Here is a 27441-nt window from a genome sequence, read left to right on the forward strand (position 1 = left end):
TCAATTTTGTTTCGCTGGCGGTAACACCTTTGATGAGGGCATTAACACCTGCTTTTGTAGTCATTGTTTTCGCAACATCTTCCGGCACTTTTTGCGAAACATAAACATTTTCTAGTTTGCTGCAGAGATTCTCAATCTCCTCACAAAAACTTGTAATTGGTCCCCGTTGTCTCAATGTATTTAACTGCGCCACAATCGAATCAGGGGTCGTAGTATCCTGACATTTTGATCTAACATGATCAATTAAGGCATCAATCGTTACTATGGTATCAGGTAAACCACTGCGAGCTTTTCCTGATAATCTTGTTTTAATAAATTTGACGGCCATTGCCATATGTGTCGGTTGTATTAGTTCTTGCAATAGCTTCACTGAATCGATGAATGTATCGAATCCAGCTACTGAACCATCATACGGGTGTATGATCGATGATGCTTGTTTGATGTCAAAAATAGCTACTGGTTGGACACGATTATCGTTTTCTTCTGCCATTTCGCACGATATAACCTTTGCCACACGACACTGTTTGAATTTAGTTTTTGGAGTTACACGTTTCTTAATTTGTAATTTATCTAATTTAATTTTTATGATACCTTTAATTTCTTGATTATATTTCCTTAATTTTGAAATTAATGAGTTCAATTGCTCATCTGACAAATCGTCAATATTATCAATTAATTTTGATTCACAACTGCTGTACAGCTCGTTACACTGCCTTAATTTATCTCTTAACGTTTTTTCCGAAATAGTTGTGTTAATGCATTTTTTTATATAGGTGTGTAACAATTTCAACTTTTCATAATCATTCATTCGTGATGCATTTTAATTAAACAAATTTACTCATAAAAAAAATATATATAAATGAATAAACAATTTTGTGATAATTTGTGATGATTTCGTTTTGTACATTACCAATGTTGATTTCCTCGCGCTCCCGCTCTGTGATGTGTCGTGATGTAAAGTTGTTATTGCACGTTATCGCATCTCGTCAAATCGCCGATCCGGATCCATTGAATCCCGCCTACCGGCTCCTGCCGGTAGTGGTCTCGCCTGCAGTTGATACTCTTAAATTTTACACATTCTAGTGTGATTGCACTTTTTTCTGGTTTCTATTCCGCTGCACCCTCTGAACTATGGGTTTACGTTACGAGTCACCTTTTATTCACTTCACATCCACCTCGTGTCGGTCTGATTTCGACATTATAATTGTGTTATATGAATGTTTGTCTTCCACTTTTATTACTTTTCGCTTTTCATTGCCACAAAAGGTCACAAATTGGGTTCTTAATGAGTTTTCAAAATAGGGCTAGTATGGACTTAGCTATATCTGCAACTATTCTTCACTTTTTTTTTTTTTTTGCTTCGATAGATTCACTTATACAATATCTAGCGCAGCCACCGACTTTGCTGCTTTTATAGCAACTTTTCGTTCTCTCCTCTTATAGAGGGTGTATAATGTGACTGTTAATTGAATCAACACAGCGGCTAGAATCAGCCACAACATTAGAGTATGTTCTTCATGGTCTTCACTGTGCGTTTGTTGGTTTTGCACTATAGTTGTTAATTTCACTTCACCATTTTCGTTGTACTGTTTTGACTGGGTTTTACCCATCTTATTGGTTTTGCACAATGTAAAAAAAAAATCTCTAAGTCTATGACTTAGAACCTTCACTGATCGCCATTTAGTAGTTACTAGTCTTGTTGAGAGTTGAAACAATAATGAGTCTTTATTCAAAATCAAAGCTTAAGCTAACCTGCTTAATCTAGTACATAATTTCTGGAGAAGGCTGAAACGCATACATATCAATAGCCTATCGATCCATGCAACAGAACGATAGCCAATCCAAGGAAAGGAAAAGATAATTACGAAAAGGGGCGTTTACCATTCAATTAAGTAAACGTTCACACGTGGTTGCTTGAACTGTGCGCTGTTCGGTTAGGTCAGCGCTTCGAGTGTAAAGAAGGAATTGTGTGCATTTATGGGTATGAAATGTGATACGCGTACTCAGCATGAGTACGGTATGGGAAACAAGAGTGTTGCACAACTTGTGTGGTAAATCGAAGTTATTTAGGTGTGAATGACATGTCCCAGCATTGTTCGTGGGAACATGAGAGGAATGCACTTGAAGAAATGCAGGCGCATCAGTCCTGCATGTGAAAAACACCACTTTAAAAGATGTGGGAAAGACTGCTTGAAAACGGACAGTTGTAAACTGTCAAGATCAAATATTTATGATCTTTCAAAAACATGCTAAAGAATAATTCTTTACAGATACGATAATGCTACACCATCACTATAAAAGCTGTTCCCAGCTCACGTGTGTTGCCGCAACCAAAGATTTTAAAGAACTCTATAATATTTGCCGCAACGCTGGTAGATGGTATGATTACCTCTAAACGTTCGCACCATAGATCTTATCCAACACACCTCCTGCCGCGCTACGATTCCGAACTCGCGGTCCTTCAGTATATCGGCGAGTATGCGGGTGCTCCCAATGAAGTTGAGAGATCTGCAGTTCCGTACCGAGCTTCCAATCGCAAGTCCTTTTTCGTCGCTATGGTCGTCGCCATTGGTATCGTTTCGCATTCTTTTTTATCTAATCGTTTATTTGGTAGGCTCGCTTGTTTACTTTCAAACTCTACAGAGCCGAAAAACTTGAAATATAATATAATGTGCAATATAATATAAAACAGCTATATCGAGGCTTCAATAACGAGACTTTATGGCGACCTTCATTCTCGGTCCAGAACCTGAACTGGAGCCTGAGGCTGAGGAAGCATACTGGGCCCGCCGTTGATTTGCTTGAGGATTCAGCATCGCATCATGGATCGCTCTAGCCACCTGTTCCAATTGTTCCAGGCTTTCTTTACGCTTCGCTTCCTTTTCAGCATCCGTTGCCGCCTTTCGGACGTTTTCACTTGTTCCGCTTCTGATACTTTCGTGGGCACGTCTATATATTCTTCGTCGTCTTCTTCCAGAACTTCAATTACTTCTTCCTCTTCAACTTCCGCAATTTTGGGGTTTCCAATGTGCTTCCTTGTCCAGACACGACTTCAGCATATGAACAAGCTACCGAGTTCCCTTGTCCTTGATTTGCCCTTTGTTTTCGGTTTTGACGCTGAGGGCAAGACTCCCTCCGATGTCCAAGTCCTCCACACAGAAAACAAGTGTCCTTAAGACCTTCGTAGAAAATCCTTGCCTTCCTTTCTCCAACATTAATCGATGGCGGGATACTCCTTTGTACATCCATATATACTTCTCGTACACCAGTGTACATGTGACCGAGGCCCGATTCCGCTGGAAACTTCTCTCGCGTCACATGATTTATTTCACCGAACTTCCCGAGTGTCAACGACAGACTATCATCAGACAGCTCCGGTGGCAGGTCGAACACACGGACGTACTGCATATTAGCACCCGCGATTGACATTTTCACTGCCACCGACTTGCCGTTTGCATGAACAAACTGCCGTGGTTCCACGTTCTTTTGCAACGATTCCGTCATGGCCTCCGAAGTCGTGAATTTGATGTACAAAGTACGATTTTGAGCTGTTTTGTAAGCAGCTTCCATCAAGCTCAAATCCGTGTCCAATTGCTTCAGAAAAAGAGCTGTTTCCTCCCATGACGGCGGTGGGCTTCCCGCGGGGAAACGGTACTGCACGGTGTTGATAATTATCTCACTCATATCGAAACGCGTACAAAAAGCACCAGCGACAATCGACCGTAACCGACCGAGAACAAAGCGCGCTCGAGGTTCACAACACAGCAAAGGCTGAATACAAAGAGGACCGAGGGCACGTCCGTGTTTGACGACGGCTGCTGTAGAACTGATCGTTTCACATTCTTCTCTTGTTGATTTTCCGGTGCTAGTCTTTTTTTACGGCTGGCTCGCAGGGCCTGACACCAACCCACTAACCCAGGGAGCTGGGCTTACCTTCCCGGAAGCTACGGGTTCTGCATTGGCATTTCCTCCAACTACAGTGCTAAATAGCTAGGCTCGAGCGCCAGTCTTCGCCGGGGGTGGTGTTTTTAATGGGCGCCTAGGAGATAATATTTTACCTGAGCTTCCACCCTACATGGATCGTGTTAGTATGTACATATTCTTCAAAGATTCAGTGTTAATTTTTACACGAGATTGACTTAATATCTACACATTAGATTGACTTTGTATATTTTCAACTGTTAAATTATACTCTTCCAAATCAAGTCTCATGCAAATGAGCTAAGATGAGGGATTTTTTATACTTAACAGATAGACAAGGGGTATATGGGTTGTTTTTAAGATGAATAATTATTCCAGAAAGATATATACGAAAATGCATTACGGTCCTATGGATCGCAGTTTATTATTGCTCAATAATTGATCTATTCTCTTCGTCATTTGCAAATGCTTCGTTAGCATGTGCAATTGGTAATTTGATTCCATAATGGTTTTGTACAAGAACAGCGCCGCAATTTTCGACGCATCGGTGGTTGAAACAAATTCCTTTCTGAAGTCTGGAATGCTAAGTATTGTTGGAGACATTAATGCATGTTTTAAGAAGTCAAATGCCTTTTAGCATTCTGCAGTTCAATTTAACTCCACTTTCTTTCGTAACAATTTATTCAGAGGGTTCGTAATGTCCGCAAATTGTTTACTGAATTTCCTGTAGTAGTTGCAGAACGTTACGAATCTGCGCGTTTCGTCTGCATAACTCGGTACAGGAAAGTTTTCTATAACAAAAAAATTACTTTTATCTGGTTATCATGTTCAGAAATATGGTGCCCTAAAAATGTCACTTCACTTTTGAAAAAGTTACACTTGGAAGGGTTTAACTTTAGCTTTCACAACCTTAACCTTTCAAAGACTGTACGAAGATTTTGTAAATTGTGATTAAATAAACATCCAAGTACAATGATATCATCAATATTCAAGAGAGCGCATTCGTGTGGTAAACCACTCAATACTGTTTTCATCATGCTTTGAAAGCTATTTGGGCTTATTTTAAGCCCAAACGGCAGTCGATTAAACTCATAATGTCCAGTATTAGATGAAATCTTCATGAAGCGGGAATTGATGCAAGCGTGAAGCTAAGTCAAGCGTTGATAAATATTTCGCTCTTCCTAGTTGATTTAACATGTCGTTAATCCTAGGAAGTGGAAATTTAACCGGCAAAATTCTTTTGTTTAATTGGCGAAAGTCTACAACCAATCAATTAATCGTAGATTTGCGGTTAGTTTTCGATTTCTTCATCCATGACAGTTGTGCACTGCTCGAATTACTGGAAGAACTCTCTTTCTTCTATCTTATCTACGCATCTGTTATTTCCTGCTATCTACGCATCTACTCCGCTTTTTGTTGCCATTCTACCGGCAACATCTGCGGGAATTATGTCTTCAACATAAACATTTTTCAATTGTTGAGTTAATTTCTCAACCTGTGTGCAAAAAGTTCCCGGAGAATCTTCTTGCTGTGTGTTCTGCCAATACATTGTTGGCTGTCAATTTACTTGCACATTTAACTTTTAATGCATCCTACAATTGTTTAAGTGTCCGGTTTTCTCGGCTTTTTCTTCTCGGGCTAAATCAGTTAATCTTGTTTTCACAAAGCGTAACACTGATCTTCTGCTGCTGGATCCTTAGAAAATTTATCTACCAGTGAAGTTCCTAATCTGATATCGACATTGGTCATTTTCGGTTCATCTTTTGCTTCGATTTTATTTATGAAAATTCCGGCGTAAACCAAAGACGAAATGCTAATTTTATGACAACAATTCATTTTGGGTTAAAGTATTCACAATATTTTCGTAAGTTTTTCTGGATATTTCTAGTTTTGAAATTAACATTACTTTTTTATATCTACGGTTTGGTGCTTTTGTTAAGTTTGTGTGTGTATTATTCAATGTTCGCAACCATTCATCTATTTTAAATTTATCCTCTACAATACCCATAAAAAAATGTTGATTACGGAATACTTAACTAATATACTAAGATGGAATTTGAATATAACTTCCGTCCAAATATAACTTTTTCACAGTCTTCAAGGCAACTCAGAAGATTTATTCTGTAGAATCGGTTTTTTTTAATTCACAAAACTTTTTTCCTAATTTCATTTTTGTTTTCTCTTTATCAGCTTCATTCACTTTAATTCCACCGATTTCACTATTGCCGAAGTCTTCGCTGTGTCTTCTAGCACCAAAACTTTATAGGCTATTGCAACTTTTCCTTTTAGTCACTTGTTAATTGCGACGACACTACCCGCAACCTTAAACGCTTGCTGGCGCAATTGTTTTTTGAACAATTTGAACAATTCTAGTAGTCATTGAGCTACCAACAGTATTAGTAAAATCCACAGCACTACCCTAATTTAAAAATGTTAATGGGTAAGGTTAGTACAAGGGTGGAGGTAGTTATACTCGTACACCGCAATGTGTAAATCAAACACACGTCCGTGTTCTTTCGTTTCAGGGTTTTCCAATCATGTTTCTTAAAGCTCTAACAGTTGAGTAACTGTGCAATTCAATTTATTAAATGCTCGGTAAAACGCCGTGATGTATTCGATCGATACGATTCTCTTAAAAATTTAACCCCTTTTCAGGTGTCAATAATCGTCTTGAATTTGTCATCAACTTTTCGATCATAAAAAGGCTGTTGCTTTCATGCACCGCCATGCCATCCTCCACGCGTTTTGCCTTTCAAAGTGCTTTCTCACGCTTCTCCCTGGGCCATCAACACCTCGCAAGTCAAAACGATGGGAGAGTGAGTTACCTCACAGCGCCAGCGGTGGAAACATCGAGCAAAGCTTCTCCCACAGCATCCAACCGTGCAAGCTCCGCTCACACTAATTTTCCCATTTCCACATGAAAAGCATCACAGTTTTCCCACAGAACTGTTGATTCGTTGTGCGAAGGCAGAGAGCAACTAGCGCGGGAGCGCGAGATGCGTACATTCTCTCACGCTCTCCGGATGAACCCCATCGGATGGTGTACCGAATTCCACCTCCACCCAGTCGACATTCTCACCGGCTCTCTTGGTCGACGACCACTTGGATGCTCTCCACGTGTATCGTTATCACCCCCGCCACGCACAGGTCATATCAGCACGCGCGCAAACCCAGCAGCACCGCGCTCTTTCGTCCCTCACTATCGCACTATCAGTACTACCGACGACCTTAACGTATGACTATCAATCTCTCCCAGGCCACCCAGGCCGCGCCGTTTGTGTTGAAGCTAATATTATTGTTGCTATCACCTGCTTTTCTCTTGTGCAGTGCACCGCCGCACATGTATTGTACACCTGCCGAAAAATTAAGGCACATGCATTTTCCTCTCGATACGGGAGTACATATGTATCACCCACCGCACAGTATGAAGCGAGCCCTCGCTTGTGGCCTCCCGTGGTATTGATAGAGCAATTCTGAAGGTAGCCAAGTAGTGTTGCGTGACGTAGCTTGGGTCAATGCCGCGCCGCCGTCGTCGTCGTCGGGTGGGTGTGTGAGCAATGGAGGCATGTGATGGGTGTGCATTGTCCGGTGCATTGATTAAAGATTTGTGGGCCATAGCGTGAGTTTAGATGACGTCAGATGGGTGCATCTTAATAGTAGAGAACAGTACATTAACATTTTCTTCCATACAGTTTTAATTTAAAAGCAGATTTCGATAGCGATTTTTTTTCAATGCACTGCATGAAAAGAGGGAGCAAAAAGGATCTTAGAAGTTTTGAAAGAGGCGAATTTATTTCAGTAATTTCAGAAGTGAAAGAGTGGTTTTCGATGGTTGTAAGGAAACTTCAAAATTTCCTCGGGGGAGTCCTCCAGAAAGTCCTCGAGAAAGTCCACCAGAAAGTCCTCGAGGAAGTCCTCCAGGGAGTCCTTCAGGAAGTGTTCCAGGAAGTTCTCCAAAAAATTTCTCGGGAAGATCTCCAGGAAGTCCTTCAGGGAGTCCTCCAGGAAGTCCTCCAGAAAGTCCTCGAGGAAGTCCTCGAGCAAGTCCTTCAGGAAGTGCTCCACGAAGTCCTCCAGTAAGTCCTCCATTAAAAATTCGAGAAGATCTCCAGGGAGTCCTCCTGGGAGGCCTCCAGGAAGTCCTCCAAGAAATCATCCAGGAAGTCCTCGAGAAAGTCCTCCGAGAAGTCCGCCTGCAAGTCCTTCAGAAAGTCCTGAAGGAAGTCCTCCAAGAAGTTCTCCGGAAAGTCCTCCAGAAAATGACAATGATTTTATTGCCCTTTTCCGGCTATACCAGTCGGCTAGTATGTCTGAAATAGACATTTAGGGTGGTGCTTCAAATCCAGTTTGACTTTCTATTCTGCAGAGTTGTAACTTGTTCTGTAGCTTAGTTGGTTAAAGCGCCGGACTAGCGATAACGGAGTCGTGGGTTCGAATCCAACCAAAACAAGTGGTAATTTTTTCACAAATTTATCTCTCAATTTGCCAATTAAACGTACTTTGCCTAAAAATACTTCAAGTTTTTACGTCCTCCAGAAAAACCTTCAGAAAGTCCTCCAGGAAGTCATCCAGGAAGTCTTCCAGAAAGTCTTCCAGGAAGTCCTGCAGGATGTCTTTAGGAAGTCCTCCAGGAAGTCCTCCAGGAAGTCCTCCAGGAAGTCCTCCAGGAAGTCCTCCAGGAAGTCCTCCAGGAAGTCCTCCAGGAAGTCCTCCAGGAAGTCCTCCAGGAAGTCCTCCAGGAAGTCCTCCAGGAAGTCCTCCAGGAAGTCCTCCAGGAAGTCCTCCAGGAAGTCCTCCAGGAAGTCCTCCAGGAAGTCCTCCAGGAAGTCCTCCAGGAAGTCCTCCAGGAAGTCCTCCAGGAAGTCCTCCAGGAAGTCCTCCAGGAAGTCCTCCAGGAAGTCCTCCAGGAAGTCCTCCAGGAAGTCCTCCAGGAAGTCCTCCAGGAAGTCCTCCAGGAAGTCCTCCAGGAAGTCCTCCAGGAAGTCCTCCAGGAAGTCCTCCAGGAAGTCCTCCAGGAAGTCCTCCAGGAAGTCCTCCAGGAAGTCCTCCAGGAAGTCCTCCAGGAAGTCCTCCAGGAAGTCCTCCAGGAAGTCCTCCAGGAAGTCCTCCAGGAAGTCCTCCAGGAAGTCCTCCAGGAAGTCCTCCAGGAAGTCCTCCAGGAAGTCCTCCAGGAAGTCCTCCAGGAAGTCCTCCAGGAAGTCCTCCAGGAAGTCCTCCAGGAAGTCCTCCAGGAAGTCCTCCAGGAAGTCCTCCAGGAAGTCCTCCAGGAAGTCCTCCAGGAAGTCCTCCAGGAAGTCCTCCAGGGAGTCCTCCAGGAAGTCCTCCAGGGAGTCCTCCAGGAAGTCCTCCAGGGAGTCCTCCAGGAAGTCCTCCAGGAAGTCCTCCAGGGAGTCCTCCAGGAAATCCTCCAGGAAGTCCTCTAGAAAGTCCTTCCGAAAGTCCTCTAGAAAGCCTTTCCGGAAGTCCTCCAGGACATCCTCCAGGAAGTCCTCCAAGGAGTCGTCCAGGAAGACTTCCAGGACATCCTCCAGGAAGTCATCAGGAAGTTCTCAAAGAAGTCCTCCGGGAAGTGCTCCTGGAAGTCCTCCAGGAAGTCTTCGTGGAAGTTATCCTGGAAGTCCTCCAGGAAGCCCTTCGGAAAGTCCTCCTTGAAGTCCTCCAGCAATCCTTTAATAAATTCTCCTGGAAGTCCTGCAAGAAGTCCTTCAGGAGAAACTTCAAGGAGTTCTCCAGGAAATCCTCCAGGAAGTTCCTTTGGAAGTACTCCAAGAAGACCTCCTGGAAATTCTCCAGGAAGTCCTCCTGGAAGTCTTTTATGAAGTCCTCCATGAAGTCCTCCAGGAAGTCCTCCAGAAAGTCCTCAGAAAGTCTTCCAGGAAGTCCTCCAGGGAGTCCTCCAGGAAGTCCTCCAGGGAGTCCTCCAGGAAGTCCTCCAGGAAGTCCTCCAGGGAGTCCTCCAGGAAGTCCTCCAGGGAGTCCTCCAGGAAGTCCTCCAGGGAGTCCTCCAGGAAGTCCTCCAGGGAGTCCTCCAGGAAGTCCTGCAGGGAGTCCTCCAGGAAGTCCTCCAGGGAGTCCTCCAGGAAGTCCTCCAGGGAGTCCTCCAGGAAGTCCTCCAGGGAGTCCTCTAGGAAGTCCTCCAGGGAGTCCTCCAGGAAGTCCTCCAGGGAGTCCTCCAGGAAGTCCTCCAGGGAGTCCTCCAGGAAGTCCTCCAGGAAGTCCTCTAGAAAGCCCTTCCGGAAGTCCTCCAGGACATCCTCCAGGAAGTCCTCCAGGGAGTCGTCCAGGAAGACTTCCAGGACATCCTCCAGGAAGTCATCAGGAAGTTCTCACGGAAGTCATCAGGAAGTTCTCAAAGAAGTCCTCCGGGAAGTGCTCCTGGAAGTCTTCGTGGAAGTTATCCTGGAAGTCCTCCAGGAAGCCTTCCAGAAAGTCCTCCTTGAAGTCCTCCAGGAATCCTTTAATAAATTCTCCTGGAAGTCCTGCAAGAAGTCCTTCAGGAGAAACTTCAAGGAGTTCTCCAGGAAGTCCTCCAAGAAGTTCCTTTGGAAGTACTCCAAGAAGACCTCCTGGAAATTCTCCAGGAAGTCCTCCAGGAAGTCTTTTATGAAGTCCTCCAGGAAGCCCTCCAGAAAGTCCTCAGAAAGTCTTCCAGGATGTCCTGCAGTCTTCCAAGAAGTTGTCCAAGAAGTCTTGCTTGACGTCCTCCAATATAGATCAACTCTTTGCAGTTTTTAAAAGTAAGGTCGGATGTAATATTAAATTTATAGATAATCACTATTTTTCACAATGTTTGCAACATCCAACATCATTCGAAAGCTGAAACATTTATACACAACATATATAGAACTAGGCTGCAAAGTGGTGAGTCGAAAAACAAATCTTGCAAACAAAACATGTCCCAATACATCCCCTTTTTGCTCCACTAAATGCTTCACCTGTATGCTTACACCACATCAACTCACCTCTACCTCCTTTCATATGCTCGTAATTCCTCACCTTCACAAATTGGCGCTCATCAATTATTCCCAGCTGTTGCAAATGGCAAGGCACTCATCAATCACCCATAATCAGCTTCGAAGAATCACTTCCCACTCCATCATCGCCGTGTGCACAATCAACATCGCTAAGCGCGCCACCACCACGCCAGGTAGGGGTACCAACGTACCAACCAGCCAGCCAAACCCTTGATTGGAATGTTTTGTACCACGGCGCGAGTAATGATTCCGAATTGAGACATGACTTTTGTTCACGGGCTGTCCTCTTCTCTGAGCTCCCGGGTGCACAAAAGAAACGAAAACCAGCGACGACGACGACGACACCCCACCGAATTCTCATCGCCTAAAGTGATTGGCTATGGGTACTCCGGGCTGCTGCTGCACACCTTTTCATGATTCATGCATCATTAAGTGCCGAAGAGCTTCGAATCAGTCGATTCGAGACGTACCACCCGAAAATGAAAAGTGGTTCTTTGTCACGTATGTTTGAAGGTGGAAAAATGTATTGGCTGAATGTGTTCATACATTTTCCAGCTTCATTAGTGACACCCGAGTGCTTTCCTCTTGAATTAATTGACATCGGAATGCTCTTCGGAATCGGAAGGGGAACTTCATAAAAGAAATTGTGTTATTTTTGGGAACTTTGGGTGAATTTTTTAAAAAAAATTCGTGTATTAAATTTATTGTTGAATGTTAGATTCTCGTTCAAAAGTTATAACATAGTTTTGTGAAAGAAGTTGAGTGCCTTTTCCTCGATTACTTTTCTTAACTCGCAAAGAAGGATTTCAAAGAAGACTTTCTGTTCAATTTCCTGGAGAATTCGTTTGAGGATTTTCTTGACTTTCTGGAGGCATTTTTGATATGCATCCTGGAGAACTTCCTGGAGGTCGTCCTAAAGGACTTTCTGGGTGACTTTTGCATGGAGGAATTATGACAGAGCCTTCCGGAAGACTAGGATATTAATGACTATGGGAGTTTTTGACTTCCAGGAGAGATCTCTTCAGGACTTCCTGTAGTCTACTGGATGCGTTTCTGAAGTATTTCCGGGCTGATTTTCTTAAGTAACTTTCTGGAGGATTTTTCGTAGCACTTCTAGCAGATTTTCATGTAGAACTTCCTGAAAAACATACAGTAGGATTTCCTGTAGGACTTTCTAGAGGACTTCCTGGAGAACTTTCTGGAGAATTTTCTGGAGGACTTCCTAGATAACTGGAAGACTTCCTGGAGGATTTCCTAAAGGACTCAAAGGAAGATTCTCTGGAGGGCATCCTGGAGGACTTCCTGGAGGACTTTCTGGAGAACTTCCTAAAGGATTTCCTGGAGGACTTCCTGGAGGACTTCCTAGAGGACTTCCTGGAGGACTTCCTGGAGGACTTCCTGGAGGACTTCCTGGAGGACTTCCTGGAGGACTTCCTGGAGGACTTCGTGGAGGACTTCCTGGAGGACTTCCTGGAGGACTTCCTGGAGGACTTCCTGGAGGACTTCCTGGAGGACTTCCTGGAGGACTTCCTGGAGGACTTCCTGGAGGACTTCCTGGAGGACTTCCTGGAGGACTTCCTGGAGGACTTCCTGGAGGACTTCCTGGAGGACTTCCTGGAGGACTTCCTGGAGGACTTCCTGGAGGACTTCCTGGAGGACTTCCTGGAGGACTTCCTGGAGGACTTCCTGGAGGACTTCCTGGAGGACTTCCTGGAGGACTTCCTGGAGGACTTCCTGGAGGACTTCCTGGAGGACTTCCTGGAGGACTTCCTGGAGGACTTCCTGGAGGACTTCCTGGAGGACTTCCTGGAGGACTTCCTGGAGGACTTCCTGGAGGACTTCCTGGAGGACTTCCTGGAGGACTTCCTGGAGGACTTCCTGGAGGACTTCCTGGAGGACTTCCTGGAGGACTTCCTGGAGGACTTCCTGGAGGACTTCCTGGAGGACTTCCTGGAGGACTTCCTGGAGGACTTCCTGGAGGACTTCCTGGAGGACTTCCTGGAGGACTTCCTGGAGGACTTCCTGGAGGACTTCCTGGAGGACTTCCTGGAGGACTTCCTGGAGGACTTCCTGGAGGACTTCCTGGAGGACTTCCTGGAGGACTTCCTGGAGGACTTCCTGGAGGACTTCCTGGAGGACTTCCTGGAGGACTTCCTGGAGGACTTCCTGGAGGACTTCCTGGAGGACTTCCTGGAGGACTTCCTGGAGGACTTCCTGGAGGACTTCCTGGAGGACTTCCTGGAGGACTTCCTGGAGGACTTCCTGGAGGACTTCCTGGAGGACTTCCTGGAGGACTTCCTGGAGGACTTCCTGGAGGACTTCCTGGAGGACTTCCTGGAGGACTTCCTGGAGGACTTCCTGGAGGACTTCCTGGAGGACTTCCTGGAGGACTTCCTGGAGGACTTCCTGGAGGACTTCCTGGAGGACTTCCTGGAGGACTTCCTGGAGGACTTCCTGGAGGACTTCCTGGAGGACTTCCTGGAGGACTTCCTGGAGGACTTCCTGGAGGACTTCCTGGAGGACTTCCTGGAGGACTTCCTGGAGGATTTCCTGGAGGACATTCTGTAGAAATTTCTAGAGGAATTCCTGGAGGACTTCCTGGAGAACATCCTGGAAGACTTCCTGGAGGACTTTCTGGAGAACTTTCTGGAGGACTTCCTGGAGGACTTCGTGGAGGATTTTTAGAAGGACTTTCTGGAAGACTTATAGGAAGACTTCCTGGAGCACTTCCTGGAGGACTTCCTGGAGGACTTCCTGGAAGACTTCCTGAAGGACTTCCTAGAAGACTTATTGGAGAACTGGAAGATTTTCTGGAGGACTTCCTGAAGGACTTGCCCTGATACTTTCTGATAGACTTCATGGAGGACTTCTGAGAGGACTTCCTGGAGGATTTCCTGGATTACTTCCTGAAAAACTTACTGGTGGCCTTCTGGAGGACTTCCCGGAGAACTTAAAGGAAGATTTTCTGGAGCAAATCCTGAAGGATTTTCCGGAGAACTTCCGGAAGGACTTTCTGGGGGGCTTCTTGGAGGATTTCCTGAAGCACTTCTTTAAGGACTACTTTGGGAATTCATTGAGGACTTCCTGGAGAACTTCCTGGAGGACTTCCTGGAGGACTTCCTGGAGGACTTCCAGTAGGACTTCCTGGAGGACATCCTGGAGGAATTCCTGGAGGACTTCCTGGAGGACTTCCTGGAGGACTTCCTGGAGGACTTCCTGGAGGACTTCCTGGAGGACTTCCTGGAGGACTTCCTGGAAGACTTCGTGGAGGACTTCCTGGAAAACATCCTGAAGGACTTTCTGTAGGACTACTTGAGGGACCTTCTGTAGGACTTCCTAGAGGACTTGCTGAAGGACTTGGTGGAGGACTTTCAGGAGGTCTTTCAGATAGACTTCCTGAAGGACTTCCTTGAGGACTTCCTGGAGGACATCCTGGAGGAATTCCTGGAGGACTTCCTGGAGGACTTCCTGGAAGACTTCCTGGAGGACTTCCTGGAGGACTTCCTGGAGGACGTCCTGGAGGACTTCCTGGAGGACTTCCTGGAGGACTTCCTGGAGGACTTCCTGGAAAACATCCTGAAGGACTTTCTGTAGGACTACTTGAGGGACCTTCTGTAGGATTTCCTAGAGGACTTGCTGAAGGACTTGGTGGAGGACTTTCAGGAGGTCTTTCAGATAGACTTCCTGAAGGACTTCCTTGAGGACTTCCTGGAGGACATCCTGGAGGAATTCCTGGAGGACTTCCTGGAGGACTTCCTGGAGGACTTCCTGGAGGACTTCCTGGAGGACTTCCTGGAGGACTTCCTGGAGGATTTCCTGGAGGACTTCCTGGAGGACTTCCTGGAGGACTTCCTGGAGGACTTCCTGGAGCACTTCTTGAAGGACTTCCTGGAGCACTTCTTGGAGGAAAAAGAGGACAAGGTGTAAACACCCTGGAGCACATCCTAAAGGACTTCCTAGAGGGCTTCTTGGAGGACTTTCTTGAGGACTTCCTGGAGGGCTTCCTGGAGGACTTCCTCGAGGACTTCCTGGCGGACTTCCTGGAGGACTTCTTGGAGGACTACCTGTTGGACTTCCTGGAGGACTTCCTGGCGGACTTCCTGGAGGACTTCTTGGAGAAAAAAGAGGACAAGGTGTAAAACACCCTGGTGAATATTCTAAAGGACTTTCTGAAGGACTTCCTAGAAGATTTGCTGAATGACTTGGTGGAGGACTTTCAGAAGGTCTTTCAGATGGACTTCCTGAAGGACTTCCTTGAGAACTTCCTGGAAGACTTTCTAGAGGTCTTAATGAAAGATTTCCTGGAGGACTCCATTGAGGACTTCTTTGAGACTTTCTAGAGGATTTCATGGTGAAATTCTAGAAGGATTTCTTGGCGGACTTTCTGGAGGACTTCCTGAAGGACTTCCAAGAAGACTTCCCGGACGACTTTCTGAAATGCTCCCTCTTTTAAGTGATACATTTGTCACAGAAGAGTCACGACAGCGCAGGTTTTTTCGTTTCACAGAAGTCATTGTGACTTATTTCCACCATATAAATATTTATTTGTTAGATGTAAGTCAGAGTGACTTCTGCGCGACAAAAACTTGCGCTGCCGTGACTTTTCTGTGACAAGTGTGTTACTTGGGGCAGAACTCTCGGGAAGATTTTCTGGAAAAACCTTCTGAAGCACTTGGAGGGGGTCGACTGATGGGGTGTTGAATGTCTGTATAAGTTTTTTTGGCTCTCAGCCACATTTATGGTGGACTTCCTGGAGGTTTTCCAGGAGAAATCCCTTGAAGGCTTAATGAAGGAATCTGTAGTATGCTTATGGAGAACTAACTTCCTGGAAAACTTCATGGAGGACTTTCTGAAGGAATTATTGTTGGACTTCCTGGAGAGCTTCCTGGAGGACTTCCTGGAGGACTTCCTGGAGGACTTCCTGGAGGACTTCTTGGAGAAAAAAGAGTACAAGGTGTAAAACACCCTGGAGCACATCCTTAAGAACTTCCTGGAGGAATTCCTGGAGGACTTCCTGGAGGACTTCCTGGAGGACTTCCTGGAGGACTTCCTGGAAGACTTCCTGGAGGACTTACTAGAGGACTTCCAGAAGGACTTTCAGGAGGACTTCCTGGAGGACTTCCATTAGGACTTCCTGGAGGACATCCTGGAGGACTTCCTAGAGGATTTACTGGAGAACTGGAAGATTTTCTGACGGACTTCCTGCCCTGATACATTCTGATAGATTTCAAGGAGGTCTTCTGAGAGGACTTTCCGGAGGAATTTCTGGATTACTTCCTGAAAAACTTACTGGTGGACTTCTGGTGGACTTCCCGGAGAACTTGAAGGAAGATTTTCTGGAGCATCCTAAAGGACTTCCTGAAGGACTTCTTGAGGGACATCCTGTAGGACCTCCTAGAGGACTTGCTGGAGGACTTGGTGGAGGACTTTCAGGAGGTCTTTCAGATGGACTTCCTGAAAGACTTCCTTGAGGACTTCCTGTAGGACTTCCTGGAGAACTTCCTGGAAAACTTCCTGGAAGACTTCCTGGAGGACTTCCTGGAGGACTTCCTGGAGGACTTCCTGGAGGACTTCCTGGAGGACTTCTTGGAGAAAAAAGATAACAAGGTGTAAAACATCATGGAACACATCCTAAAGGACTTCCCGAAGGATTTCTTGAGGGACATCGTTTTGACCTCCTAGAAGATTTGCTGAAGGACTTGGTGGAGGACTTTCAGGAGGTCTTTCAGATCAACTTCCTGAAGGACTTCCTTGAGAACTTCCTGGAAGACTTTCCAGAGGACTTAATGAAGGATTTCCTGGAGGACTTCTTTAAGACTTTCTAGATGATTTCATGGTGAAGTTCTAGAAAGATTTCCTGGAGGACTTTCTGGAAGACTTCCTGAAGCACTGCCTGCAGGACTTCCTGAAGGACTTCCAAGAAGACTTCCTGGACGACTTACTGAAATGCTCCCTCTTTCAAGTGATACATTTGTCACAAGAAAAGTCACGACAGCGCAGGTTTTTCGTTGCACAGAAGTCATTGTGACTTATTTCCACCAAATAAATATTTACTTGGTAGATGTAAGTCAGAGTGACTTGTGCGAAACAAAAACTTGCGCTGCCGTAACTTTTCTGAGACAAGTGTGTTACTTGGGGCAGAACTCTCGGGAAGATTTTCTGGAAAAACCTTCTGAAGCACTGGAGGGGGTCGACTGGGATGTTGAATGTCTGTATGAGTTTTTTGGCTCTCAGTCACATTTATGGTGGACTTCCAGGAGAAATCCCTTGCAGGCTTTATGAAGGAAACTGTAGTATGCTTATGGAGAACTTCCTGGAAAACTTCATGGAGGACTTTCTGAAGGGATTATTGTTGGACTTCCTGGAGAGCTTCCTGTAGGACTTCCAGGAGGATTTCCTGGAAGATGTCTGGTGGGACTTCTTGGAGAACAACCTGGACGGCTACCTGTTGGGCTTCCAGTAGGACTTCCTGGAGGTTTTTCAGAAGAGCCCCTTGAAAACATCCTGGAGAACTTCCTGAAGAACTTTCTGCAGCACTACTCCATGGACTTCCCGAAGGACTTTCTGTGGGTCTGTTTACGACTTCCTGGAGGACTTTCGGGAGAACTTCCTGGAAACCATTTTTTTTTTTTGGCTTATCTGGAGGACTTTGTCGATAACTGGCTGAAGAACTTCAAGAAGAACTTCATAAAAGAATTTTTGAAGGTTTTTCTAATGGAATTCCTGGAGGACTTCTTGGAGGACTAGCAGAGGGTAAAACAACTACCTTTCAAAATCCAATACCAGCTTATGAAGAACCACTTTTGTATGTGAGTACTAACATACTTCCATCAGGCTTGTTGTTGCCTACGGAAATAATTTTAACCGCTTTTGGTATTATGTGAAACAACTTTAAAAGACTCCAGAAAAAAGTTTCTCTTTCACTCAAGTAAGTCGCCACTATTCTTGTTCATTCCGCGCTTCTCCATCATCCACGGGCACTTGAACCATTTATAATTTCCAAACAATGGAACGCAAAAATTAAAAGATAACATTCCCAAAGGGGTCTCTCTAGCGTCCGGTTTCTGGGTATAGTCGCCACCGTCATCGTCGTCACCAGCAAGCGCGTTGCACTTCGTTGGCGAAAACAAGTGCACATAATAAGGCCATCCACGCCACGGAGTCCAGTAGTGCTCGCTTGAACATTGCAGGATGCAGCGACGACGACGACGAAAGCGATGGGCACGAGTTGAGGCAACTTTGGACCAGGCAAAAAACTTGGTTCGCCTTAAATTTAATTTTGCATAACTCTATCAAGAATGGTTTTTATTTTCTCCATTATTTCTTCGAATAGCGCAGCAACAGATACTTTTGCACGATGATTCACTTCGAGGGATGCAGGCTACGCTTGCTGCGGGGTGTACTCTGCGGAAGGAAATAGTTGTAATTTGCGAAAAGATTTTGATTTTGTCGGACACTTTTTGAACGACGACGAAAGCGTGCGCTGTTCCGGGTTTGATGGTGAACTGAGTTGAATGTTTGCTAACTTAATTACGAAATACGGGTCTAATTGAATGAGGGCAGTTCTGCTGCAATGTTCATCGCTTGTGGATGCAATTTGGATTACAACAAGCAGGAAAGCTTTGTTTCTGTTTGGGATAAACCACAAAGCGAACTGTTTTTTTTTTTTTTTTGTTTGCTTAACCTTGCTACCCTAGAACACTCAAGTGAAATTCGAATCATTAAATTACTGCTTTTCAATTATTGTTTGCCTTACGGTTTTTGGAGTGATAACAAATGGTAATTCCCGGAGAAGCCGTTCTCGTCCATGATTTTCCATAGCAGTCTTGTTGTCGATAAACAGATGGTGCGTTGCAAAACGGTGAAGAGCTGGTCCGTTGTCGAGCGGCCATCGACGAAGTCGGCTTGATAACTTCCCACAGGTTGAATACGACGAAAAATGATCTGAGATAGGTAACATTCAAAATCGTGATCGCTCGGAAGTTTTCACTCCTACTTGTCACCTTTCTTGTAGACCCAAAGGCAAATGACCCCTTTTCTTCTACTTCTCCGGTAGCTGTTTGGTCTTCCAGATCCAGACTATTAATCGGTACAGGCAGGTGGCCAGCTTTCCCTGGCCCATTTTGATGAGTTCAGCTGCGATACCATCCTTACCTGTTAACTTGTTCTTGAGCTGCTGGATTGCTTCTTTAACTTCCCTCAACGAAGCTCGATGTTGCTCCCTGATTTTATGACGTAATTATTTCTTCCGCTGCCTCGGTCCTCCTTGTCTGCACTCCCAGCACTATCCAGATGTTTATCAGTGCTGCGTCCAGCTCCTCACGTCCGTCTCCGTCTGTCAAGATGCTTCCGTTCTTCTTTATTCCTGCACATGCAAGCTTGAAGCACGCAGCCTTTGCGGGATGCGTTGATACCTCTGGTAGAACTTCCGTGTTTCTTGTAAACGGCACAGAAATTCCATATGTTCGCATTCCGCTTCTTCCAGGTGACACTTTTCCACTAAGAAGAAGGAGATCTGCTATTTTTATATCGCTCCACGTTCTGCCGGGCTCCGTGTTATAGCCTCACTGCCCTCGCCCTCTCTTTACACTCATCGTCGAACCAATAATGAAAAAATTTGTGAGTGTCATTGAGAGTGAAACCACGCTACGCCTTATCGCTCTACAAAACTGAATTTTATCATAAAACTTAATGCATAAAAAATCAAGAAAATTACGTCTTGATGTGAAATTGTTAGAGAACAATCGTCAGAAAGTGTCAATAAGCTGATATTACTATCAGTTGGTTATTAAATCGATATTAACACTCGCCGCGTCAATGTGAAGGCCATTACGGTGACTCTATGGTGATGAGTACAGGTCGCAACAAAAGACTGGCCATGGAAGAGTGTCACACCTGCCAAAGTGAAATCCGACAGGATGAGAAGCAAGTGAAATGTGTGTACTGTAGTAACTCTCTGCATCTGAAGTGCGCGGGAATCTCTGAATCTCGTTACAATAAAGTACAGAAAAGTCACTCCTACTACTGTTCAAATATGTGTGAATCTTCTCATACCACCAATAAGAAGATGGATGAACTGTTAGCCACTATGAAGGGCCTGCAAATATCGATCGAGAAGATTAACGGAAAGAGTGATGAAAATGGGATTAATCAAAAAAAGGACTGATGAAGCCGTTAACAGATTGGCAGCATCTATTAGTGAAGTGTCTAAGTCCCAGAACGAAATCAAAACTTCAGTGGAAGACGTGAAATCATCTCAAATGTTCATCTCCGCTCAATACGAAGATATAAAATCGCTGCATGAAGATATGAAGAAGGAGTTTTCAAGTTGTCTGAGTAAAGTGAGTGATCACGATGTACAGATTCGTAGCCTCAACAACTCAGTCGGTGAACTATAGAAGCGACTACGTTTGGCCGAGCAAACTGGGCTGAAAAATGAAATTATTATTAACGGCATACCTAAGGATCTCGCAATGGGCGAGTCGACCATCGTGGCTAAAGTTGCTGCCGCCGTTGGAGTTCAGCTGCTGCCCACCGACATCGAGAGAGCTCAACGCACCAGAAATGGAATGATTCAGGTTGAGTTTTGCCATTCCAGAGTTCGTAACGACGTTCTCAACGCCCGCAAAGGAAAGTCAATATACTTCGACGAGATTGACTTTGGTGATGTTTTGCCTACGGGATCTTCTCCAAAAACTCCTAGATCTTCACCCAACAACAAACGTGTTCACACTAAAGTCTACATCAACGAAAACCTAACCAGAGAAACCAGGCAGATTTTCAGAGAGGCGAAAACTCTCCGTTCATCTCATGGTTTCAAGTATGTGTGGTGCAGTAAAGGAAACATCTATTGCAAACGCGATGATACTACCGAAGTCTACGTCATCGATTCCGTTGAAGATATAAAAAAGTTACGCTCATCTCCAAGGAAGGCTTGATCTCTCGGTTTCTCTGTCTTGTTGCTGTGTTGCTGCTGTTAGTTCCGTACCTACCGTTTTCACATTATCATCATGATGAATCCCCCAGATCCAAAAGACTTCATAAGTAATGTTCAACTGCGAGACAATCTGAATGTATGTTACCCACGCTTGGACGAAATTTTCACAAATACAAAAATCAATATACTTTATGTGAACATTAACTCAATTCGAAACAAAATAGATGATTTGATAGTATATATGTCCAATTTCCAATCAACAATTCATGTCGTGTGTATTTCGGAAATGAGATTGAGTGCTGATGAGTTACATATGTGTAATCTGCCTGACTATGATGCTGTTTGCTGTCCTAGGTCGAACAGGTCGGGCGGCGGGGCTTGCATATATTCGTGCACAATACTATCGGGTATGACGTCTTCAAAAATGAAGAGTTTTTGGAAGGCAGTGTTATCATCTTATCTCTAAGGGAAACAAAAATGAAAGTAGCAGTCATCTACAGACCTCCACATGCTCCGCTTATAGAAAGTTTAGAATACTTTGACGCTCTGCTAGAATGTAATGAAAAAATGCTTTGCATTGGCGATTTCAATATTAATTTGCTACAACCCATTTCTCAACGCTATTTATCAATGCTAGACTCAAACGGCTTCGCGTGTTTAAACCGAATTGATAGAGAATACGTTACTCATGGGCAAGGGTCATCAGGATCAATAATAGATAATGCTATCACAGACTTATACGGCCAAAAATTCTCGGTTAACCTTGACGATGTAAGCTTCACAGATCATAGGGCTATGCTTATCAGTTTTGGTCCCAGCCCTCGTCATGTCGTTGATCGTACGCTGACCCGACATGTTCGATACAATTATGATCGTATCTTCAACAACATAGAACAATCTCTAGACGGAATAAATTGCTTCAGTAGCTTAACCGAAGTCATTGTAAGTACAATGAGCAGATTTTCATATGAAGTAGTCATCGATAGTCGGAGACGTAATAAAAGCCCGTGGATAGATGAAACTGTTTTAAGAGAAATAAGAATAAGAGAAAAATTATATAAAAGAACTGTTCAATGGCCAGAGAACGATCTCATTAGGCGAAACTACAGAAATCAAAAAAATTGGGTTACTAGACTAATTAAGCAAAAGCAAAAAATGTATTACCAAAACTTGATTGCTCAAAATCGCTGTAACATTAGAATGGTCTGGAAGATACTTAATCAGATAGTTTTCAATAAAAACACTAAAGTTCAGAACAAAAGCATTAATGAGATTTTGTATGATAACATGATTTTGAAAGATACTCTTGAAATAAGCAATGCGTTCAATAAGTTTTTTGTACGTTTACCACATAAATTAGCGAGAAATTTGGAATCGATGTTCAACAATGAAGAGAAAAGTTATATACTAGGCAGTACTGTTCAAAGTTCCATTGTGTGGTTACCGGTTACTCCCAACGAAATGAGTAATTATATACGAGAACTCAACCATTCAAGCGCTGTAGGTGTAGAAGGAATCCCTATAAGACTCATAAAGCAGAATGCAGTGACAATAGTCCCGATTTTAACTGATCTTGTGAATGCATCTCTAGAAGAAAGTAACTTTTCCAACTGTCTAAAAACCGCTAAAGTTGTGCCAATTTACAAAAATGGCCTTAAAAATAATTTAGGGAACTATAGACCTATTTCCATACTTCCCGCGTTGTCCAAACCATTCGAGAAGGTAATTCACCACAGGCTAAGTAGTTTCTTTGCTAGAAATAAAACCATTCATGTAAATCAGTATGGCTTTCAGCCAAATTCCAGTACTCTTAGTGCTACAGTTAATTTAGTCAATGAAATTCAACAAAATATTGATCGTCGTAGGTTATGTTCTGCTATATTTATCGATGTATCTAAAGCATTTGATTGCGTGCCGCATAATTTACTACTTAAAAAAATGCAAAGCTATGGAATTAGAGACGATTCCATTAGGTTAATAGAATCCTATCTCAAAAACAGGCAGCAATGCGTCATCGTTGATAAAAGTATAAGTTCATTAGAAACAGTGCAATTTGGCGTCCCGCAGGGATCAATGTTAGGCCCACTACTCTTTATTGTTTTTATAAATGATATTTTTGAATTACCCTTGAAAGGAAAACTACAATTCTTTGCAGATGATGCGTCTATTGTTTATAAAGGAAATAACATTGATACACTGTTTGAAGACATGCAGCATGATATGAACTTAATCCAAAGATGGTTCTATAATAGTGAATTAACTATTAATGTAGCCAAAACTAAGTTTGTGATTTTCTCAAGTACTGATCGCTTTAATGATGTTACCCATAACCTGTTCCTTGGACAAGAACAAGTTGAAAGAGTTGAGAATGTAAACTACCTAGGTCTAATGCTTCAACAGAACCTTAAATGGAACATCCATGTAGATCAAGTTCACTGAAAAATCGTAAAATTTCTGGGAATTTTAAGACGAAGTAGTCACATGCTTCCTGAAAAAGAGAAGAAGAACCTTTTCTATGCTCACGTGCATTCGCAAATAAAGCCTGTATCCGCAATAATCGGGACACAGAAATATAGCTGTAACTCAGTAATAGATATACTAAAATGGCTCAAATTTGGCCTAATAACATCTTAAGATGTGTTCATTTCACTTACAAAATTTCATATAAATCGGTGCAGTACTTTTTGTTGTAGCAATGAAAGAGTAGAAGGTGCGCCATTGAATTTTGTACAGCCCCTAGTTTTGCTTGTCAGTGTTGCAACTTTTAAATTTGGTAAAGAAAATGGCTGAAATTTTGAGCACAAACCTCTCAATCTACATTTGTTGCATAGGCAAAATTTCAAAAAGATCGATGCACTAACAACAATTTTATAGTCGAAACATGTATTGGGACTGAAGGAGATTTTAGTCCCTCAGACAGCAATTAGTCAGCACCCTTTATTGTTTCGATTGTACTATTGAAAGTACTATACCAATAATCATAAATTTTTACAGGCATATTATACACATAATCAACTACCTTCTGTGAAAATTTCATGAAAATTGGCAAAGAAATTCAAAAGTTATGAATAGGCAAACATCGCACATGAAAAACACGAAACAATTTCACTAACACTCACCCCTATCAACACCAATAGCTTTCAAACCAATTGATCAATGTTGATGAAATTTTGCAAGAAAGTGTCTCTATAAGTATCAAAACTGCAAATTAAATTTCATAATTATCATCTCAGAACTTTGAACTGTAGCGTAAAAGAACCATCTATTATGCGAATGAAAATTGGTCATGATTGTAAAAAATGCTTAAAGGCACGTCTTTTTGTTTTTCATCCACAGTTAAAAGTAACGCATCGATTTTTATGAAATTTGGCACAAATAATAAACATACACCAAAGAGTTCTCAGTCAATTATTTGGCCAATTTTACCGATTCATTACAGAGCTACAGCCGCACTTCTGTGTCCCGATTATTGCGGATACAGGCTTTATGTTACTTAAACATAATTTGGCAAAATGCACCTCAATACGTCATGAACAAAATTACTGTCACGTTGAATAAATTTATGCGAGTCATTTTTTGGGAACAGTACCTAGATCCAAATGTAAGAACACTAGACTAATATAAGAATAATCATGTTTTGAGTTTTAGCCAAATCAACTTCTTTGAATCTACTCTGTTTATGTTTAAACTGAAGCACAACCTGATCAAACATAACCTTGATTTGCGAAGCTATAGCGAGCCAATGTCATATACAACATTGATAGCGAGCTTCATCGTTATAATACAAGAAACGTAGATAATTTCAGCTTAGTTACACCCAGGACTAACTATCTTAGATTTGGATGCATCTACCAAGCAATAAGCAATTTCAACAGTTTGCCATTGAATTTGAAACAAATATCTTCACTCTACAATTTCAAAAATGAACTCAAACAATTTGTAATGGATTATATTGTTTAACAAATTTGGTCTAAAGGTTATAATTAGCTCTCATAGGCACTAAACGATCAAAGAAGAAGGGGCTCACTTTCAGTCTCTGGACTGCACGAGATCCATTATTATGAACTGTTTGTGTACTAGGTTAAGGAAAAAAAATCAAGATTTGTAATTACTATAAGGAATTTGTAAACCACTTATGATAAAAGGGGTTTTTACACCTGGGATTGAAGCATGAAGGTTGAAAAACGCTTCCATCTTGGCTTTTCCCCTTCCTGAAAAAAAGAATAAATAAATAAATAAATAAAAAAAAAATCGTTTCTTTGGCTCCTTTAAACATACTGTCATACTGTTGTTGTTCATGGCTGCTTTCATCGTACTCCAACAGTCCTCAAGAAAGGCTTCATTGAGCTCACCCTCCTCCGGCAACGCTGCTTTGAGATTCTGCGTTTATGCGGTGGCGTCATGCGGTTTCTCCAGATTGTACCGACGCGGCCGTCGGTATCGTACGTTGTCAGACACAGACGAAGTCTTTAACGCATTTTGATCATTTTAATCCAGCTAGTGATCAGAGGGGATGTAATAGTCACGACGTCGATAATGTTGGAGAAGTGTCGTCCGTCAATCAGGAGGTTGTAGATTTGGGCACGGTAAAGGCTGGGTATGCTGCGCAATTCAGATCCCATTGTGATCCACTAGCCTCTGCCCAGCAACTCCTATCCCTACCTCCTCGCGGTACCGGCCGGAAACTATGAGCAACCTTAGGGAAGATCGGGTAACCAACCCCGGTGGGAACTTTGGTCGTAGGCTGACAGGGAAGGGGGGGGGGGGGGGCGGTTGCTTCGGTAACCTGAGCGTCTGTTCTCCAGGAGGAGCGGCTCACAACAGCGTCTGATCCCCATGTTAGGAGCGGCTAACTACGTCCGAGTGCCAAGGAAGGACTCTAAGCTCAACTGTGCACTATGGTCCTCCGGAAAGTAGGGGGTTGGTGTCAGGCCCTACGAGCCAGCCGTAAAATATATACCATTGTAACGGAAAATCAGCAACAGAATAATAGGAACCGAGACCAACGGCAACGACCCCAGCGAACAAAAAGGACTTGCGATTGGAAACTCGGTACGTGGAACTGCCAATCTCTCAACTTCATTGGGAGCACCCGCATACTCGCCGATCTACTGAAGGACCGCGGGTTCGGCATCGTAGCGCTGCAGGAGGTGTGTTGGACAGGATCCATGGTGCGAACGTTTAGATGTAGTCAAACCATCTACCAGAGCTGCGGCAACACACGCGGGCTGGGAACAGCTTTCATCGTGATGGGTGATATGCAGAGGCGCGTTATCGGTTGGTGGCCGATCGACGAAAGAATGTGCAGGTTGAGGATCAAGGCCCGATTCTTCAACTTCAGCATAATAAACGTGCACAGCCCACACTCCGGAAGCACTGATGATGACAAGGACGCATTTTACGCGCAGCTCGAACGCGAGTACGATCGCTGCCCAAGCCACGACGTCAAGATCATCATAGAAGATTTAAACGCTCAGGTAGGCCAGGAGGAGGAATTCAGACCGACGATTGGTAAGTTCAGCGCCCACCAGCAAACGAACGAAAACGGGCTACGACTCATTGACTTCGCCGCCTCCAAAAATATGGCCATACGTAGCACCTTTTTCCAACACAGCCTCCCTTATCGTTACACCTGGAAATACCCACAGCAGACGGAATCTCAAATCAACCACGTTCTGATTGACGGACGGCATTCCTCCGACATTATCGACGTCAGGACCTATCGTGGCGCCAACATCGACTCCGACCACTATCTGGTGATGGTCAAACTGCGCCCAAAACTCTCCGTCATCAACAATGTAATCCGGGGCCCGTAGCGTAGTGGCTACACGTTCAATTCATAAGTGGATAGGCATGGGTTCGATCCCAGCCCCGGCACTTGCAATTTTGCGTCATTTGCTCTTCCCCCCGAGAGCGGCTGACACCTGACCCTCTTTTGAGCATATGCTCTAACGGACCCGGAAACTTGGATATCGGCTAACGGCACCTCATAATGGACACTCAATCGGACTGGAAATGGAACAAGAGCCACACAGCAACATTGTGCTCATCATTCTACCATGGACAGGGTAGAGAAGTGACAGCAGCGCAAAAGCTAAAAGTTTGAATTAGAGTTAGTGGAATTAAAATAGAATACATTTATGCGCTGCACAAAGTGTAAGTTCAGCCGCCAATTGGAATCGCTCACGCAGTGCGCTAGTGGACAAAAGAGCTGTAAATTAGGTTAAGTGGTTGGAAAATAAAAAAAAATCAACAATGTACGGCACCGGCGACCGCCACGGTACAACCTAGAGCGACTGAAACAACCGGATGTTGCCTCAGCATACGCACAGAATCTCGAGGCTGCGTTGCCAGACGCGGGCGAGCTCGATGAGGCCCCTCTAGAGGACTGCTGGAGTACAGTGAAAGCAGCCATCAACGACGCAGCCGAGAGTACCATCGGATACGTGGAACGGAATCGACGGAACAAATGGTTCGACGAAGAGTGCAGTACGGTTTTCGAGGAGAAGAACGCAGTGAGGGCGGTTATGCTGCAGCAAGGGACTCGACAGAACGTGGAACGTTACAAACAGAAGCGGAAACAGCAGACCCACCTCTTTCGGGAGAAAA

At 44.0% G+C, this 27441-nt stretch overlaps 1 protein-coding gene across 1 annotated transcript in view; it reads right to left on the reverse strand.

Annotated features, from left to right (window-relative positions):
* The window catches only part of LOC134289339 (uncharacterized), an 84916-nt gene extending 81232 nt beyond the window's left edge, over positions 1 to 3684 (reverse strand). Inside the window, exon 1 of the mRNA XM_062855113.1 lies at positions 3265 to 3684. Coding sequence (XP_062711097.1) covers positions 3265 to 3684 — 420 coding nt within the window. The remainder of the gene's footprint in view (positions 1 to 3264) is intronic.
* Positions 3685 to 27441: the final 23757 nt, after the last annotated feature.

This window comes from Aedes albopictus, chromosome 1 (assembly GCF_035046485.1).
Source record: "Aedes albopictus strain Foshan chromosome 1, AalbF5, whole genome shotgun sequence".
In the NCBI taxonomy this organism is placed as follows: domain Eukaryota; kingdom Metazoa; phylum Arthropoda; class Insecta; order Diptera; family Culicidae; genus Aedes; species Aedes albopictus.